The 18,668-nt window shown below is 47.8% G+C and overlaps 1 protein-coding gene across 2 annotated transcripts in view; it reads left to right on the top strand.

Moving 5' to 3' along the window:
* The window catches only part of C9H12orf40 (chromosome 9 C12orf40 homolog), a 272,504-nt gene that overhangs the window by 149,663 nt on the left and 104,173 nt on the right, over nt 1-18,668 (top strand). For both annotated transcript variants that reach the window (XM_029617064.1, XM_029617065.1), the window contains exon 6: nt 6,080-6,274. In XM_029617064.1, the coding sequence (XP_029472924.1) occupies nt 6,080-6,274 (195 nt within the window). The remainder of the gene's footprint in view (nt 1-6,079; nt 6,275-18,668) is intronic.

Below are 18,668 nucleotides of genomic sequence, written 5' to 3'. Positions count from 1 at the left end.
GCCCAGCTCTCTGCAGAAGAACTACATCGCCTGTGGCTATCCACACAACGCGCCCTGATCAAGGCCAGTCAGGTGGCAAAGAGGTATGCGGACCAACGGAGAAGACCTTATCCACCTCTTAGACCGGGCAAAAAGGTCTGGCTAATTACCCAAGTCATCCGTTTGAAGCTGCCATCATCGCGAATGGCCCCACGATTCATCGGGCTGTTTCCCATCATCCGGCAGGTGGGTGCTGTCTCATAGCAACTTCGCCTCCCTCCGTCTCTTAAGATACACAACACGTTCCACGTCTCCCTCTTAAAACCTCTGGTATTGTCATGGCCCTCCAGCACGCCTCCGACTCCTCAACCTGTCGCCTCTGAAGATGACCTCACCTACCAGATCTGGGAGGTGTTAGATGTGAGAAAACATCACAAGAAATGGGAGTATCTGTTGGCATGGGAGGGCTTCGGTCCCGAAGAGAACTCGTGGGAGCCCATGGCTAACATCCTGGATCGGAGCCTATTGGACCAGTTCCACAGAGACCACCCATCTAAGCCCAGGCCTCCGGGAAGGCGCCCTAAAGAGGGGGGTACTGTTGTGTCCCGCGCCCGTGGATGGCCATGGGCGTGGCCCCCTACCTCCACCGCGGCGGCGACCCGCCGCGGCAACCTCTGAAATGCTCCCCGGGGCCTGTAGCTATCACCCCGGGGATGGTCCGCACTCTGGTCGCCCACTGGGGAGCCGTCCCTGCTCCTCCCTCGAGGTGCTCTGCTGGCTTTCCTCCTCCTCGGAAATCCAAGATGGCTGCCGCCATCTTTAGACGCGAGGCCACGCCCCCCTGCTGGATTTAAAGGGACCTGATCCCTTCAATGATACTCACCTGCTTCCAATTATCCAGAGCAGAGGAAGTATTTAAGGAGGCTTCCTCTGCTCATTCCTCGACTTGGCAACGTCTCCTGTGAGCTTTGTCCAGTCTGCTTGCTTCGGTGAGTTCTTCGAGCTTGGCTTCTGGTTCCTGCTTCGTCTTCCTGGTTCCTGACTTCGGATTGGCTTACGGTGATTCTCTGGTTCCTGACTTCGGATTGGCTTACGGTGATTCTCTGGTTCCTGACTTGGATTGGCAAGTGGTGATTCTCTGGCGTACGACTTCGGACTGGTGAGCGACGACCCTCTGGCACTTGACCTAGGACCTCTTCAAGACTACCGTCTCCAAGGGCCCGCCTAAGTCCCAGCGGCCCGGGTCCCTACGGGCTCCTCCTGGGGGGACCGCGGGCTTCCAGGGCGAAGCTCCAGTTGGCTCTTGCACCGTTACCCTGACCTCCCTAGGTCTACCTAAGTCCCAGCGGTCGGGTTCCTACGGGCTCCTCCCGGGGGGACCGCAGACCACCAGTGGTGAAGACACAGCGCCTCATCTCGTCTCTTCATCGCCTCCGTGTTCACCTCAGCCTCCAGTGCCAAGGGTCAGCTGGTCCTGCCTCCTGTTCTGCCTCGCCACCCGACGAGAGAGCCTACGGACCCTCCGAAAGGTATACCACCCTCTCGTCGGCCAAGAGTCCACAAGCCTGAGCATAACACTTTGAGCGCGGGCATGTAGAAGGTTATTAAGTGCCACTTGAGGATCCTTATACTGAGGGATGAGGTTTTCCGTGCCCTTAGTATTAATGCGGCGTTTAAGAGCCCGCATCTGCTTTTCTAGAGAAAGGATATCTGCATCCATCTTTCGACGCTTCTGACTAGTATAACTAATAATTTCCCCCCTAATAACTGTCTTTGCGGTCTCCCAAAATAACACAGATTGGTAAGAGTGTTGTGCGTTAAAGGACAGAAAATCTTGCCATTTTTCCCGTAGATATTTGGGAAATTCGGGGTCATTTGACAAATGGGAGGGTAATCTCCATTGGTTTGCGAAGCCAGTATCATGGGTACCCAGCTCACCCATTACCGGACAGTGTTCAGAAATTAACAGAGACCCTATGGAGGCATGGGAGAATCGGGGAAGTAATACCTCAGAGACTAGGAGATAATCTATGGGTGATCGGGTGGGATGAGCCCTCGCCATATGCGTAAACTCACGTTCCCCAGGGTGTAGCGTCCGCCAGAGATCCAGCAACTGCAGATGTTTGCAAAGAAAATTAGGGCCTTTATTTGCACTTAGCTGATGCCTACCCCTGGAAGGAAAACGATCTAATTGGGGATCTACCACAAAATTTAAATCCCCTCCTAGAATGATAAGACATGTTCCAACAGAGGAAATTTGAGTCAGGAGAGAACTAAAGAAAGCATGGTCATATGTGTTGGGGGCATATACCGACACAAGCAGCACAATGGTTCCCATTAAGTCCCCCTTGACTATGATATACCTCCCTTGAGGATACGCTAGCATCTGATTAGCTTTGAAGGCAACAGATTTATTTATAAGAATAGCTACCCCCCTACTCTTGGTAGTGCCAGTAGCATAAAAGACTTGCGAAACCCATTTCTTTCTTAGTTTGACCACTTCATTAGATGGTAAATGGGTCTCCTGTAGAAACGCTAAACTCGCGTGTAATTTATTGAGGTGGGCAAGCACCTTTTCTCTTTTTACCGGGGAACCCATTCCCGCCACATTCCAAGTAATAATTTCTAGCCCCATGAGCGTGAGTATGCAAAACCCTGTAACAGAAGCTGTAAGAACATTGTTAGAGGACAGAAAGGTAACCCAGCAAAAACAGTCACCATTGATGTAGGGGGAAAATGAAAACACCTAGGAAAACCAGTATGACCTATGATCCTGAGATTCTTTGTACCCATTACCCCACCCCCCCACCCCTACCCCTATTCCAATATTCCCAACTCGAACAATCTCACTGGTGAACATAATATGCATGGAAAAACCAATGAACAAGAACCCAGGTCGTGGACCCGAGATCCCCATACTCATATGTTCCCAATAGAGCAGAGACACACAACAACATCTGTGTGCTCGGCCATCACCCCAACTCACCCCCAGATTATACAAAAATAACAGAGCATACCCAGGTGAATAGTGAAGCAGAGAGTAACTCCTTGAAGCAACTCAGGGGGTAAAAAACATAGAACACTAACCCAAGCAACTTAAGCTATCAATTATATAACAGCTGCATGCAGAAGCATTGATAGCATACCCTCGTAATCACTTTCAAATACAAAGGAGCAGCAGAAACTCTCAAAACTAATGATTATTCATGAAACGACTTCCAAGGCTGTTCAGGGTGATTTACACATCAAATAAAACATATCACCATCCCTCCTAGAATTAGATTATACATCAAGGCATAGGGATGTGAATCGTGTGATCGATCGTCTTAATGATCGATTTTGGCTGGGGGGGGGGTGGAAATCTGATCGTCTTAGTTTTTTTGGTTAAAAAATCGTTTTATTGTGGGAGGGGGGAGGGCGGGAAAACCGGCACACCGAAACAACCCTACAACCCACCCCGACCCTTTAAAATATATCCCCCACCCTCCCGAACCCCCCCCAAAATGTTTTAAATTACCTGGGGTCCAGTGGGGGGGGGGTCCCGGTGCGATCTCCCGCTCTCTGGCCTCGGCTGCGTTAATAGAAATGGCGCCGGTGGCCCTTTGCCCGTATCATATGACAGGGTAAAGGTAGCGCCGGCGCCATTTTGGTTCCTGGCTCCCGACGTCACGAGTGCAGGAGATCGCTCCCGGACCCCCGCTGGACCCCCAGGGACTTTTGGCCAGCTTGGGGGGGCCTCCTGACCCCCACAAGACTTGCCAAAAGTCCAGCGGGGGTCCGGGAGCGACCTCCTGCACGCGGGCCGTATTGCCAATATTCAAAATGGAGCCGGCGCTACCTTTGCCCTCATATAATGATATGAATGAATATTGGCAATACGGCCCGTGTGCAGGAACCAAAATGGCGCCGGCGCTACCTTTACCCTGCCATATGATAAGGGCAAAGGGCCACCAGCGCCATTTCTATTATCGCAGCCGTGGCCAGCGGGAGATCGCGCCGGGACCCCCCCACTGGACCCCAGGTAATTTAAAACATTTTGGGGGGGTTCAGGAGGGTGGGGGATTTATTTTAAAGGGTCGGGGTGGGTTTTAGGGTTGTTTTGGTGTGCCGGTTTTCCTGCCCTCCCCCGATTTATGATTTTTTGACGATAAATCGGGGGAATTGCTATTGTATCACGGCTCTAACGAATTTTGACGATTTAAAATATATCTGACGATTGTTTTAAATCGTCAAAAAACGATTCACATCCCTATCAAGGCATATCTTCAGCAATCGTAGCATGGAGATTTTGAACGTATGATTTAGCTTCCGCAGCTGAGATGAAAGACTTAGTAGCCCCTTGATATGAGATACGGAGCTGTGCCGGGTATAGAAGAGAAAATCTAATTTTCTTGGCAATAAGATCTGTACAGACTCCATGAAATTCTTTACGCTTGGCTGTAACCGCAGGAGAAAAATCTTGGAACACCAAAATCTTGCGATTTTCATAAAGAAATTCTCTTTGTTTCCTATAATGTTGTAGAACTAGCGATTTGTGAGCATAATGCAAGAAACGAGTAATTATCACCCTGGGGCGCCGGTTTTGATCCCCATCCGACTTTCTTCCAATACGGTGTGCACGTTCTAGCAGGCTGCCAGATGGAGAGACTAGTGACGGGACAAGGCCCAGTAACCAAGCTTCCAGAAGGTGTGGGAGTTCTGCCTCTGCAAGCGCCTCCGGAAACCCCACAAATCTTAAATTATTGCGGCGTGAGCAGTTCTCCAGATCGTCTTTCTTTTCAGCACTGACCTGAGCAGCTTTCTCCAGTTCTGCCACCATCTTTTCTAGGGCCCCTGTGTTGTCTTTCATGAGGGCGACCCTTCCTTCTACCCGCTCAATCCGAGAATCAAATTCAGTAATTGAGGCACGCACTTCTGCAATTTGCTCAGATAATTGATGCAGGCGTATGTCTAGTGCTGCCACTACCGCTTGAGATATTTTCTCTTCCAAGGAACCAGCGGGCTGTTCGTCCTCTTCGTGTTGTGAGGCAGCCATTTTGGGATCCGGTGGTTTCGCCCTGTCTTTATCCTTTTGCACCGTCCGGGACGCCATGCGACTAAAATAATGTTTTGGCACAGCAACGCTGGAACAACAACGATGGAGGGATGGTGGAGGATTTACTCGGGGTGATGGCCGGAGCTCAGCCTCCTAGCTGCCGCTGAGCTCACCACATCATGTGTCTCCTAATCAATCCTGTTAATGATTGTGTATTAGCAATTGTATAGTTAATATCTTTTTGTATCTCCATTTTATTAATTGTTTGTTACTATTGTGAACCTCTTGGATATCTGTTTTTCCAGATGGTATGTTAAATTTAAATAAATAGACATGAATTTTGGATAAGTACACAATTTTTAAAAATGTCTAATACATCTCAAATCTAACATTTGAAAAAGAAAGTTTGATGATCATGTTTGGAAATGATAATGGGTAGATAAGCCTCCCAAAAAAGAAACCATGTGTCATCAATAATGAGTAACTAATATAGGTTAAGGATTATTTAATAAATATTATTCATAGTAACAATGTATGAGTGCCTAGAGAGGAATTATCCAAATGACGATAGTCATAGTGATGAAAGGAGCATTAGAAGAAAGGAAATAAAGAGATGACATACTAGAAGAGAGGATAAGAGAACAACAATGTAGCATATTATGAATAGGCAAGAAAAGCCAAACAGAGTTTGCTTTTATATATAGGAAGCTTGCTCTTTCCAGGTAATTTTGAAAAAATATTGAAAATGAAAACCAGATAGGAGATAGAGGTTACTAGACTGTGAAAAATTTAGGGAAATAAAGGATTCATGTATTACAAATGATAAAACTACCCTCCCAAAACCCATAGTTGAGTGTAAATTCTGTTTAGGGTTTCTGTTGATTACAAACCAATGAAAGTACTGCCTCACTTTTAATGGATTAAATTCATTAGCCATATAACACATTTTGGGATAATTTTATTGATTTTATATAATGTGTTTGTATGAAATGTAAACTGCTTTGCAAATATGTATTCATTATTAATGTAAAAATATTACATTTCAGTTTGTATTTTCCTTATTAGTTATTACCAGTTACTGAATCAAATTGTAATTTTGGCATGGAGTATCAATCCAGTACAAGTGAAAACTATGCAACCTACTTACCTTCTTCAGCCTCATGGTCATCTAATTACAAACAAACTCCAGAACACAGTACCAGAGCATATTTGTCAAAAAGTCCTTGGGAATTATTGTGTGAAGACAAACAGGATATCCAGGTGTTTAATTTATTTATACTTCTTTACTATGTTGTTATTGAAAGATGTATGTATATATTCAGTTTTAAATATTACAAAACACTACAGCAAATTTTTTCCATCTTAAATCCTATTTGAACATTATGGGGAAATTTTCAAATGTAAAATTGGAAGTTACATGTGTAAGTGGCATGTGTGCATGCAAGGAGTTTGAAAACGCATGAATTATGCATAAACTAGCAGGGTTGCATGCAAATATAAATTTAAAAAAAGGAAGCGGTTTAGGGGCATTCTGAGGCAGGGTTCATTCCTGTACATACCCAGACCAGTGGGTTATGCACTCCCACCAGCAGATGGAGTCAGAGAGCAAAGCTTCAAGGCACTGGTATCCCAAGTGTGCCACCTGCAGTTCATCAGTATTTCTCTGACTTCAGCAGATGGTGGTCGTGTATACCTGCAGCTCTGTGTGAGATGGATTTTTCTTGCTCCCTGAGGTGCTAGGGTTCAGTGTCTGGGCCATCCCTCAGGTAGAGCAGGGCAAATGGGGGGTTGGTTACCCCTGGCGGTGCTAGCCTGTGTGGTTCTGGGTCCCCTGATAGCCAGGGTCTGGCTCCCTCAGCGACCCGATGGCTCCCCCTCAGTTTCTGCGGTACAGGGAAGTAGCACCTTTGGGGATTTTTTTCTGTTATTCTTAGCTTAGGCTTTATTTTTTTCTGTTACTAGAAGTTAAAGTTTTTGTGTGTAAAAAAACAACAATAAAAAAAAGCTCCAAGTTCCCTTTTCACCACGGCTCCCAGGGTAAATTAGTCTGCCCGGTGGTGCAGAGCCAGGCAGACCCCTGAAGAGGAGGGGAGAGTATTTCAGCCCTGGTAAGAACCTCCGATGATGTTTTTAGGCTCCCTGCCTCATTTTTACCGCCAGCTCTGGAGCAATTTTTACTGTCGGCCATTTTGTTTTTTCTTTTTCAACCTCCCACGCGACTCCCGAACATTCCCAGGGTCGATTTTCGCAGCGCTTTTGGTGGGAGTCACCAGGGCTGGGTGGCAGCACGTGCTTTCTTTCGGGGGGGGGGGGGGGGGGTAATTATATGCCCTTTTTTGCAGGAGGAACATGGCAGAAACTCCTCTAGTGGAACCCTGTAAGGCTTGCGGGGTATGGTCAGTTTATTTAGACCCCTGTCACTGTGCACGGACTGTGCACTGGGTGGGGAAGGGGCCTCAGACAAGAGGACCAAACCTAAAAAGTCTGCACGCAGGTCAGGCTCGGCGGCTGGGTCTAACAGAAGGAGCCCAACCCCCACTGCGCACCCTGTGGAACAGGTCTCCCAGGATGACCCTCCCCTGCTGTCCCCCACTGCGCGGACTCCGAAACCGGAGGAATTGAGAGACACGGACACTGATTCTAGCAGTGATAAGATGGGACTGGGGGGAATTTTCACCGGAATTTGTGCTGTTCATGCATGAAGCATTTCTGGCTCGGAAGCTCGCAAAACGCAGAGCCCAGGATAGGAGCATGGGAGTTCCCAAGCATCGGTACAAGTCCAGAAAGAAAAGAAGCAAAACCTTGCACATAAGCAAGTATCACAGTACGCTGGTGCAGGATAAAAGTTTAATCACCATTAATTTCTATGGTATACTTTACTTGAAAAATTGAACATCAAGGATATATATAGTTCAAACAGGCAACTCCATGAATTCCAAGTAATACTTTAAACTCGGTCCCCCGACACGGTCCCGTGTTTCGCCAGGCTGCGTCGGGGGGGAACCAGGGGTACATTCAAATCTCTAAAATGTCACCCGGAGCGCTCCGGGTGACATTTTAGAGATTTGAATGTACCCCTGGTTCCCCCCCGACGCAGCCTGGCGAAACACGGGACCGTGTCGGGGGACCGAGTTTAAAGTATTACTTGGAATTCATGGAGTTGCCTGTTTGAACTATATATATCCTTGATGTTCAATTTTTCAAGTAAAGTATACCATAGAAATTAATGGTGAGTTCCCAAGCATCCCCATCTGCAAAATGACTGTCGTCCATCCCGGGCAACTTTGGCTCGGGAGGATCTAGCTGGTGTAGTCGACCAGCAGGTGAATGACTCCACTCCGCCCTCGAGGGACACCGCTGCAGATCAGGGTGAGGTCCCTCCAGACGTAGATATGGGTGACGTCTATCAGGATCCGGTAGAACCTAGTGCGGAGGGGGATGACCCCTTTGTAGTCCGGCTGTTTAAGAGGGAGGAATTGCGCCCCCTTATTCCACAGGTGCTTGAGGAATTGGGAGTGAGACCCTTGCTGGAAGATTCCAACAGCGAGGGAGTGAACCCAGTCCTGGACAATCCCCGGGGTCCACCTAGTGCTTTTCCCACCCCGAAGAAGATTTAAAAGCTTATCAGGCGGGAGTGGGAAAACCCGGAGGGCAGAGCTTAAGGTCGGCTAGGCAATGCAAAAACTCTACCCGCTAATGGAGGAACATTTAGAACGCCTCAGGGTAACTAAGGTGGATGTTGCTGTATCAGCGGTGACCAAGAAGACGACCATTCCGGTGGCAGGAGCGGCTGCTGTCAGAGATGTGCAGGACCGCAAGCTGGAGCTGCATCTGAAGCGGGTGTTCAAGGTCTCCTCCTTAGGACTTCGGGCGGCGGTGTGTGCCAGCGTAATGCAAAGAGCATGTTTGTTGGATTCAAAAACCGCAGGACCCATCGTCTTCTGGGACTTTGTCAGCTTCTCAGGTGGCTTGTCTGGAGGCGGCGGTAGCATATGTGGCGGATGCCTTATATGACTTGGTACGTTTGGTGGCCCGGACTATGGTTTCCTTGGTGGCGGCTCAGCAACTCCTATGGCTCCGCAATTGGGCAGCGGATGCTTCCTCCAAATTGCAACTGTGCAGTATGCCTTTTCGAGGGAAGTTGCTGTTTGGAGAGGATTTGGATCAGCTGATGAAATCTCTGGGGGATTCCAAGGGCAATAAACTGCCGGAAGATAGAAAGCTCTACAGGAAATCATTTGATCCTCGATCCCATTTTTGGGATTTCCGAAAAAGCAGGTCGGGGAGGAGTGTTCCACCCTCTGGTTCCAGACAGATCTCTTCCCATACACAGTCCTGTCATGGCTCCAGTCGTCCTGCCAGAGGTGGTTTTGGTCAGGGAACTGGAACTGGGAAGCCTGCCCAATTAAATCAAGCCCGCCCACTCCTCAGATGGGATGATCGGGGGCAAGTTGTCCCAATTTTACGAGGAGTGGGTCAGGATCACCTCCGATCGCTGGGTGTTGGAGGTGGTAAAAGAAGGTTACGCCTTAGAATTTTCTCGGCCTCTTATGCCGGCCTTTGTGGAATCACGATGCATTTCCCGCAACAAGTGAGCCGCAGTAGAAGACAGTCTACAAAGATTGGTGGCCCTGAAGGCGATCGTCTCTGTGCCGTCCGAAGAATAGGGAAGGGGATGGTACTCCATTTATTTCTGGTTCCCAAAAAGGAGGGCACTTTCCAACCCATCCTGGACCTACAGAAGGTGAATCGCTGCTTGAAGGTGCCCCATTTTCGAATAGAAACACTTCGAACAGTTATCGCAGCGGTTCGAAAGGGAGAGTTCCTCGCCTCCTTGGATCTCACTGAGGCTTATTTAAACATCCCGATTCGCAGCGCTCACCAGAGATTCCTACGATTCAAGATCCTTGGTCAACATTTTTGGTTCTGGGTCCTGCCATTCGGACTGGCAATGGCCCCGCGTACCTTTATCAAGGTGATGGTCGTGGTGGCAGCGACCCTCTGGAAGGAAGGGATAATAGTCCATCCTTACCTCGACGATTGGCTGATTCAAGCCAAGTCGGAAGAGGAAGGCAAGCGGATGGTTCTTCGTATGATCCATTGTTTCCAGTCCCTAGGCTGGGTAATCAACGAAGCAAAAAGTCATCTGACTCCGTCACAGTGTCTGGAGTATTTGGGAGCTCATTTCTACACCCTCCAGGGCAGGGTGTTTCTCACAAACGACAGGATGTACAAATTCAGCAACAAGTGCGTCTCTTGTTACAGCTTCCAATCCCCAGAGTGGGATTACCTACAAGTTCTGGGTTCATGGCTTCGACGTTGGAATTGGGGCCTTGGGCCTTCGCTCACCTGAGACCGTTGCACAGAGATCTACTGTTGCGATGGGACCCAGTGTCAGAGCAATACCAGTTGCCCCTGCCTTTGTCATAGCAAATCAGGTCCAGCCTGCAATGGTGGCTGTCTGAAGACAACTTACAGAAGGGGATGCCCCTCGAAGTTCCGGATTGGGTGATCTTAACAACGGATGCGAGCCTTCAAGGCTGGGGAGCAGTGTGCTTCGGTCATGCAGTGCAGGGAACATGGTCCTTACCCAAATGGTCGTGGTCTATCAATCGCCTAGAGATAAAGGCAGTCCGCAAAGGGTTGTTGGCATTCCAGTCCCTGGTGCAGGGGAGAATGGTTCGAGTCTTCTCGGACAACGCCACCACGGTGGCATATCTAAATTGCCAGGGAGGAACCAGGAGTCCGGCCGTGGCACTGGAAGCACACCTCCTCTTCGTTTGGGCCGAGCTTCATCTGGAAGGCATCACAGCCTCTCATGTGGCAGGCGTGAACAATGTGCAGGTGGACTTCCTCAGCCATCAACAGCTGGATCCCGGGGAGTGGGAACTGTCTCGGGAGGGTTGAAATCACATTTGTGCCCGATGGGGAGTTCCCCAACTGAAACTTCTTTTGGCTGGATTCTTCAGCCAAAAGAAGGAAATTGGGGCAGTAGGAGTAGACGCCCTAGTCTGCAAATGGCCAACCGGAATCCTCCTGTATACTTTTCCTCCATGGCCCCTGATCCGTTCTTCGGTGCATAGAGGACCATCCCGGTTCGGTAATTCTGGTGGCACCGGAGTGGCTGCGGTGGCCGTGGTTTGTGGACCTGGTACGGTTAGCGACAGATGGCCTGCTACGCCTAGCTCATTTGCTGAAACTCCTGCGACAAGGGCCCATTTTTTTCAAATCGGGAGGATCACTTCTCTCTCAGCCTGGTGTTTGAGAGGCGGCGGTTACGGATGAAAGGTTATTTGGAATAGGTGATTTCCAGCCTGCTTCAGTCCAGGCGGGCCTCGACGTCTATGGCATACCCTCGAATGTGGAAGGTGTTTGAAGTCTGGTGTGACCAGCAGGGTGTAGTGCAGTTGTCAGTGACCATTTCTCAGGTCTTGGGGTTTTTGCAGCAGGGATTATCTAAAGGTTTGGCTTATAGTTCCCTGTGTGTTCAGGTTTCGGCCCTGGGATGTCTCCTAGGACGGGTAGGTGGGCAGGCCTCTAGCCAGCCACTCGGACATTGTCCATTTCCTGAAAGGGGTGAAACACCTTCGTCCTCCTCTTTGTAAGTTATGCCCGGAGTGGAATCTCAATCTGGTGTTGAGGGCGCTTCGTGATCCCCCTTTATGAGCCTCTGGAACACACTTCCTTAAAGGACCTCACCTTGAAGACTGTGTTCTTGGTGGCCATGTGTTCTGCAAGGCGTATTTCAGAATTGCAGGCTTTTTCCTGTTAGGGTTCCCTTCCTTCGCATCTTGGCTGATAGGGTGTCCCTGCGCACGGTCCCTTCCTTTTTGCCAAAAGTGGTGTCTGCCTTTCATGTTAATCAGTCCGTGGAATTACCCGGATTCCCTGATTGGGCTCATGACCCCGCTATGGGAAGAGATCTTCATCTGTTAGATGTCCGCTGGGTTCTCCTTTGGTAGTTGAAGGTCATTAACTCTTTTTGAAAATTGGATCATCTTTTTGTGCTCTTTGGAGGACCAAAGAAGGGTGAAAAGGCATCCTTGGCTCGCTGGCTGAAGGAAACAATTTGCTTGGCCTACATCAGGAAGGGTCGCCCCACCTCGACTGGTTTGAAAGCTTACTCGAGAGCGCAAGCGGCTTCTTGGATGGAGTGTCAGTTGTCGCCTGAGGAGATTTGTAGAGCCGCAGTCTGGTCTTTCCTGCATACCTTAACACAAGTCATTATTGTCTGGATGTTAGGGATCTGGACCAAGCGCTTTTTGGGGAGAGCGTCTTGCGAGCGGGTCTTTCGGGTTCCCGCCCGGTGTAATGTGGCTTTGGTACATCCCACTGGTCTGGACTGATCTGGGTATGCACAGGAAAGGAAAATTGGTTCTTACCTGCTAATTTTCATTCCTGTAAACCACAGATCAGTCCAGGATCCCGCCCGGGTGCTACTGCCGAACGACTGATTTACGTAATGGTTAGCTGCTGTACATAGGGAATCTATCAGAATGATTCTATAATATTTTGGTTTTTGTTATGAACCATGGTTCAAACCTTATTTTCAGGAATTGGGGTTGTTTGTTTCGGATCCTTGAGGGAGTCTTTTTTTTCCTGTTCGCCCTTGTTTCGGGAATTAGATGTTTTTTTGTCAATTATACTTTGCTTGGGTATCGATAAATACTGATGAGCTGCGGGTGGCACACTTGAGATACCAGTGCCTCGAAGCTTTGCTCTCTGACTCCATCTGCATAACCCACTGGTCTGGACTGATCTGTGATATTACAGGAACGAAAATTAAGAACCATTTTTCTGTAATTCATATACACTTACAAAACACTGACTTGCATATGAACATATATTACCAAACGTATACCCATGCTTTCACACTTGGTAATTGAGTCGTGGAAATGAAATCACTTGCTTTTTGTTTTCAGTTTTTAGGTGTGAGGTCTGGGTTAAGTGGTGGAGGGAGTAAGTCAACTGGTGAAGTTGTCAGCAAACTAATAGCACATGCAGAAGTATTTTCATAAGTATGCACATACTTTATAAAATACCTGGCTCTGTGAATAACCCACAGTAAATACTTGTGTTACAATTATTTGACACAAAATGTATATCTACTTTTATAAAATAGATATAAAAGTAGTTCCTGCATTAAAAAAAAAGATACAAGTACTGAAACATACGCGTGTACTTTTGGGGCAGAAATATGTGGTATTTTTAAAGGGTGTGGCTCCCACTACAGTCTTTATAAAATATAGACATAACTATGTATGCAAATTCTTATGCCTGAAAGATAATTGAAATAATCTCAGCTCAAATTTATGCCTGGTGTACTTAAGAATATTTAACCAAAAAGAGGGTCCAGTTTTATGCATTGGAACTGGAATGAATGCTAGGGGTGTGTGTGTTCACTTTTCTCAAATAGTCCTTAGTAAACGGGGAATTATTTTTTATGTAGTCTCCCCATTGTGGAGTGCACTGGATTAAAGGGGTCTCACAGTTCCCAGGGTAGCTCCTCAATATTCTGGACCTCTCTTCCTCTTACACATTGTTCATAACAGTCTCTGGGAATGCTGGGGTTCCTATGGTGGGGGAAGGTTTATCCCTATATGCAGTAATTCTCTAATTCTCTCTCTCTTTCACTGGTTGGTCAATACTCAAAATAGAAGAATAGTCTTGGAGGAAAGGCACTCTTGAATAAAAGAGTCCAAGGATGCTGTTCAACTGAAATTTACTTTAATTTAAAAATGTTCCAAGCTAGGATTGCAAAAATCATGAACAGCAAAATGAAAATCATAACAAAAGCAGTGGTGGTCTTGTCCATATCAGTTTCTCTCTTTACTTTTCTTTCTCTAACCAACCAGTTTCCAATATTCCTTCCCCGTGGAGGGTGAGAAAAATCTTTTCAACAACCAGGCAAAGGGGTATAATGGAAAAAAATCCCCTTATTACAGAAAGTTAAATGTCTCCACAATGTTCTCCAAGAAGTCCTTACCAAATGGCAACAGCCTTTACCCACAGTTTACTGGACATGGGATAAACATAGCTAGCTTCCAATTGCTACAGCTAGGTAATACTGGCCTTACTGCAAAGCTGGTCTCTATTTTCACTTCCAGAATCTATGCATTGCTGTTTTCTGGACACAGACTATAAAACCACAGATCACATCTAGTTGTTCTAGAGAGGGGGCAACCAGCCCTCCTAGCACAGCCTAGGCAAAAAAATCTCTAAAAATCGTCAAACTCCTTCCAAAAACTTACATCTCACAAACACCTCTGGTTCAATCCACCTGGGAGCAGAAAGACCTCTTGATCAAACCTCTGTAGCAGAAGAAAGATCTTGTTGCACATGTTTAGGGGGCAATTTATACCCCTAAGGCCCATACCAAAAAAGGGAAGGACAAAGGGAGGGGGAGGATCCCAAAATTCAAAAGCCTTTCTATAGCTGAAAAACAGGGACACTATTTGTGGCAGAGGCAAAGCTTTGGTACATTTATAATGCACAAATACTGCTACATTTGATGCAACTTTTCTGTTTAAGTTGTATAGTAAGTTCCTGTAAAGAGAGATATTTGTGTTTTACTGTTGAGTCAACGGTTGTAAAAACACTGTCACTTGAAAAACAAACACAAATACATTTCCAGAGATTCAGAAATGCTTCTAGGACTTACCATGTACTCCCATCCTTCAAATGTTTGTTTTGCTGGGGAAAAGGGGTGGCAGTGGCAGCGGCAGGACTACATATGAATGCATTTCTCCCATGGTAAGTGCACACCCTCAATACAGCCCTCTCACTTTCATTTTCCTCCCCATCCTCTCTTTCTCTAGTCATCTCCTTAATCTCTTTTCTTCCCTCCCTCATGCTCACGCATTCTTAACTTTTTTCGTGTTGTAACCCAATCACTCTCCTCTCTCTCCATGAATCTTCCACTCCCCATGTAGGCCTCTCATACTTCTCCTCCTCAGTCTTCTCACATTCCTTCTAAGCCCTGCAGTTGCCTTCTCCCCCTCCAGGCTCTGATTTAAGGCTGAAGATGCTTTCTCCCCCTAATGATCCTCTGATTGAGAATGAAGACATTACTTTTGCCTTCTCCCACTTCCAAGCTCCAGTTAGGGCTGAAGATACTTATGCCACTTCCCCCACTCCTGCTTCTGTGGCTGAGCAAGCCATGCTTGGGGCTGAAGTCATTTCTGCTCTCTCTCCCCAGTTCTAGTCCTGTTGGCTGAGAAAATGCACTTATATATGTGCATATATTAAACACATGGTAAGACATGCATTAAGAGGCTGAATTAGAAACTTGTGAGCAGTATCACCAGTTGTCCAATCTTTTACCCAAGCCCTGTGGTCACCTGAATAATAGAAATGTGTATTGAATTTGTGAACATATTTAGGCCCTTCTCCAGGCACAAGCTTAAGTGTTCCCCAATGCAATAAGTGAACCCCTGACCCATGTGAGATATTTATTGACTTTCGACCTATTTCAGATACTCTACCTCTCCCCCCAACCTCTCTATCCCGTAATTTCCCGCCAACCTCTCTACTCTGTAAATTCCCTTTAAATACTTTCCTAGTAATTTTCCAGTAATTACCCCCCCAGCCTTTAATCAATGATTCTCTTTTCTATAATCGCCTTCAGCACCCACTAACTTTTACTTCAGTGTCCTTTATTCGCCTCCAGCACCCACTAGCCATCTCTTCAATATCATGTAAATATTCTGTAAATTCCCTCCTGGAAGGCTATTGTAATTACCCCCTGCTTTACTCAGTGATTCTCTTTTCTACAAGCCCTTTCAGCTCCCTCTACCTATTACTTCAAGTTTCTTTATTCACTCAGCCTCCTCAACTTTTTCCCCTCTACGCTTTACTGCCCTCAGCCCCTATTAATCAGTGACTTTTAATTCCCTACCCAACACTAATGATATCTGTATTTCTCACAGGACAAGCAGGATGATAGTCCTCACATATGGGTGACATCACAGGATGGAGCCCAATCACGGAACACTTTTGTCAAAGTTTCCAGAACTTTGACTGGCCCCTACTGGGCATGCCCAGCATGGCACTAACCCTGCAGCCAGCAGGGGTCCCCCTTCAGTCTTCTTTTTTCTGCGCAGCAGTAGCCTCGTGGTTAAGGAGCTCTGCAGAGATTTCAGAGAGGAATTTTCCTCACGGAATTACTAAAAGTTAATTTGCCCCACAGGGGTCCCTCCTTCAACATTTTCAAGCCGCGGTACTCCGGTAAGTTTTTTACCCGTTCTCCGTCGATTACAGTCGAGTTTGGCCCTCGCGGCCTACTGGCCGTCGACTGTACCGCGGCTCAATTTTTTCCATGGCTATGGCGACGGGGTTCTGTCTGTGCCCGGACTGTAATTGCACCATGTCCATCACCTTCCCCCATAAAGTCTGGGTAATGTGTCTTGGACAAGAGCACGATGTCTTGACCTGCACCAAATGTGCCCTAATGACACCAAAAGGTCGCAAGGCCAGAATGGAGAAGATGGAACTTCTCTTTCGTGTTCAAACCCCGACTCCGTCAATTGCATCAACGTCGTCAGAACCGGTTCCATCAATTTGACCGCCGGCATCGACAACATCTCGGCCTTCGACACCCTCTACTCCCCCTCAGGACCGAGGGGATCATAGAGATAAACATCGCCACCGGCATCGAAAGCCTCGAAACATCAAGGGAGCGAAATCATCGACCTTGCCATCGTCCGAGACGCAGTCGAAGAAACCCCATCCAGAATAGGCACCGACCTTTTCGGCGACCGGGTCACCGAGGCAACCCTCACCCGACAGGGTATCGGGAGCCGCGACTCCGCCTTTAACGGTGATCCCTCTGGCTATGCCTCTGCCTCCTTCTTTTGTTCCGGAGTCGGGGCTGCTTGCTCCAGGACTCCGAGAAGAACTGGACCGGATGGTTCAGGAGGCCATCGACAAGGCGATGCATCGATTCCAGGTTCCTCCGGCACCGACACCTGTACTGATTATGGAACCGACCATCAACCCGATTCCAGCAGCGTTGGCACCGCTGCTCTCGAGGATGGAAGCGCTCATGGCCGCTTTTCCACCGATGGATCCCGGGTCACCAATGGCTCCGGTGCCCTCCCCGCTTGCTTTGTCATCAGGAGGAGAAACACCATTCCGCATCCCTCCATTGGGAGTTCTGCCGATGTCTCAGCCATCGATGCCGATACGTCCCTCGATGCCACCGATCCACCCATCGGTGCCGATAAGTCTGTTGGCGCCTCTGAGCCATCCATCGATGCCCTCGATGCCTTCATCGGTGCCTCCACTCAGTCCTTCGGAGCCTAGACCAGGACCTCCAGGGATCCCACCGCCCCGTCCTCCTCTAGCTCCTAGAGGAACAGGTGCTGATCCTTACAATACCTGGACTGATGATTCTTCACCAGACACTGAGGATTTGCCTTCACCACCTTCACCTACTGAAAGCAGAAAGCTTTCTCCTCCAGAGGACCTTTCCTTTATAAATTTTGTGAAGGAGATGTCTGAATTGGTTCCCTTCCAATTACAGACTGAACAAGATGACAGGCATCAAATGATGGAGCTGTTACAATTCCTGGATGCTCCCAAGGAAATAACCTCCATCCCTATCCACCAGGTTCTTCTGGATCTCCTCAAAAAGAACTGGAAACATCCTGGCTCTGTGGCCCCAGTCCACAGGAAAGCTGACACCACCTATCTTGTCCAGTCAGCTCCAGGTTTTCACAAACCCCAATTGGATCACCAATCTGTGGTTGTAGAATCTGCCCAGAAAAGAGCAAGGAGATCAAAACCTCACACTTCCTTCCCCCCAGGCAAGGAACAGAAATTTCTAGATGCCATTGGTCACCGTGTCTTCCAGGGAGCAATGCTCATTTCTAGAATTGCCTCTTATCAGCTCTATATGACCCAATATAATAGGGTCTTATTTAAGCAGATACAAGACTTAACAGACTCCCTACCTCAGCAATTTCAAGATCAGCTCCAAACCCTAATAAACAAGGGTTTTTAGGCAGGCAAGCACGAGATTAGATCATCTTACGACATCTTTGACACTGCTACCAGGGTATCTGCAGCTGCTATCTCGGCAAGACGATGGGCCTGGCTCAAGTCTTCCGACCTTCGCCCTGAAGTACAAGACAGACTATCCGACCTGCCTTGTGTAGGAGATAATCTGTTTGGCGAGCAGATTCAACGAACAGTGGCGGAACGCAAGGATCATCATGAGACCTTAAGACAGCTCTCTCTGATACCTTCTGAGTACTCTTCAAAACAACCCTTCCGGAAGGACTCTAAGAAGTCATTCTTCCACCCGAAGAAATCATACCCGCCACCATCTAAAACCCTTTCTACGAGACCGTTTAAAAAAGCCCAGTGTCATCAGACACAAAAACAAAAACCGCAAGCAGCTCCTCAGCCGGGCCCAGCTTCCGGTTTTTGACTCCTGCATAGAGAGCAGCAGCCAGATTCTATTGCCCCACATACCAGTGGGAGGTCGATTGTGCCATTTCAACAACAGGTAGCACTCCATCACCTTAGACCAGTGGGTCCTGGCAATAATTTCTCAAGGTTATCATCTGAACTTTCTCTCCATTCCACCGGTCTCCCCACCTCTACTGACGTGGAGAACATCCGATCACTCCATCCTTCTGGAACAGGAGGT

Source organism: Rhinatrema bivittatum, chromosome 9 (genome assembly GCF_901001135.1).
Source record: "Rhinatrema bivittatum chromosome 9, aRhiBiv1.1, whole genome shotgun sequence".
Classification (NCBI taxonomy): domain Eukaryota; kingdom Metazoa; phylum Chordata; class Amphibia; order Gymnophiona; family Rhinatrematidae; genus Rhinatrema; species Rhinatrema bivittatum.
The sequence above is the reverse complement of the archived record's forward strand: the minus strand, read 5'-3'. Positions and strand labels throughout refer to the sequence as shown.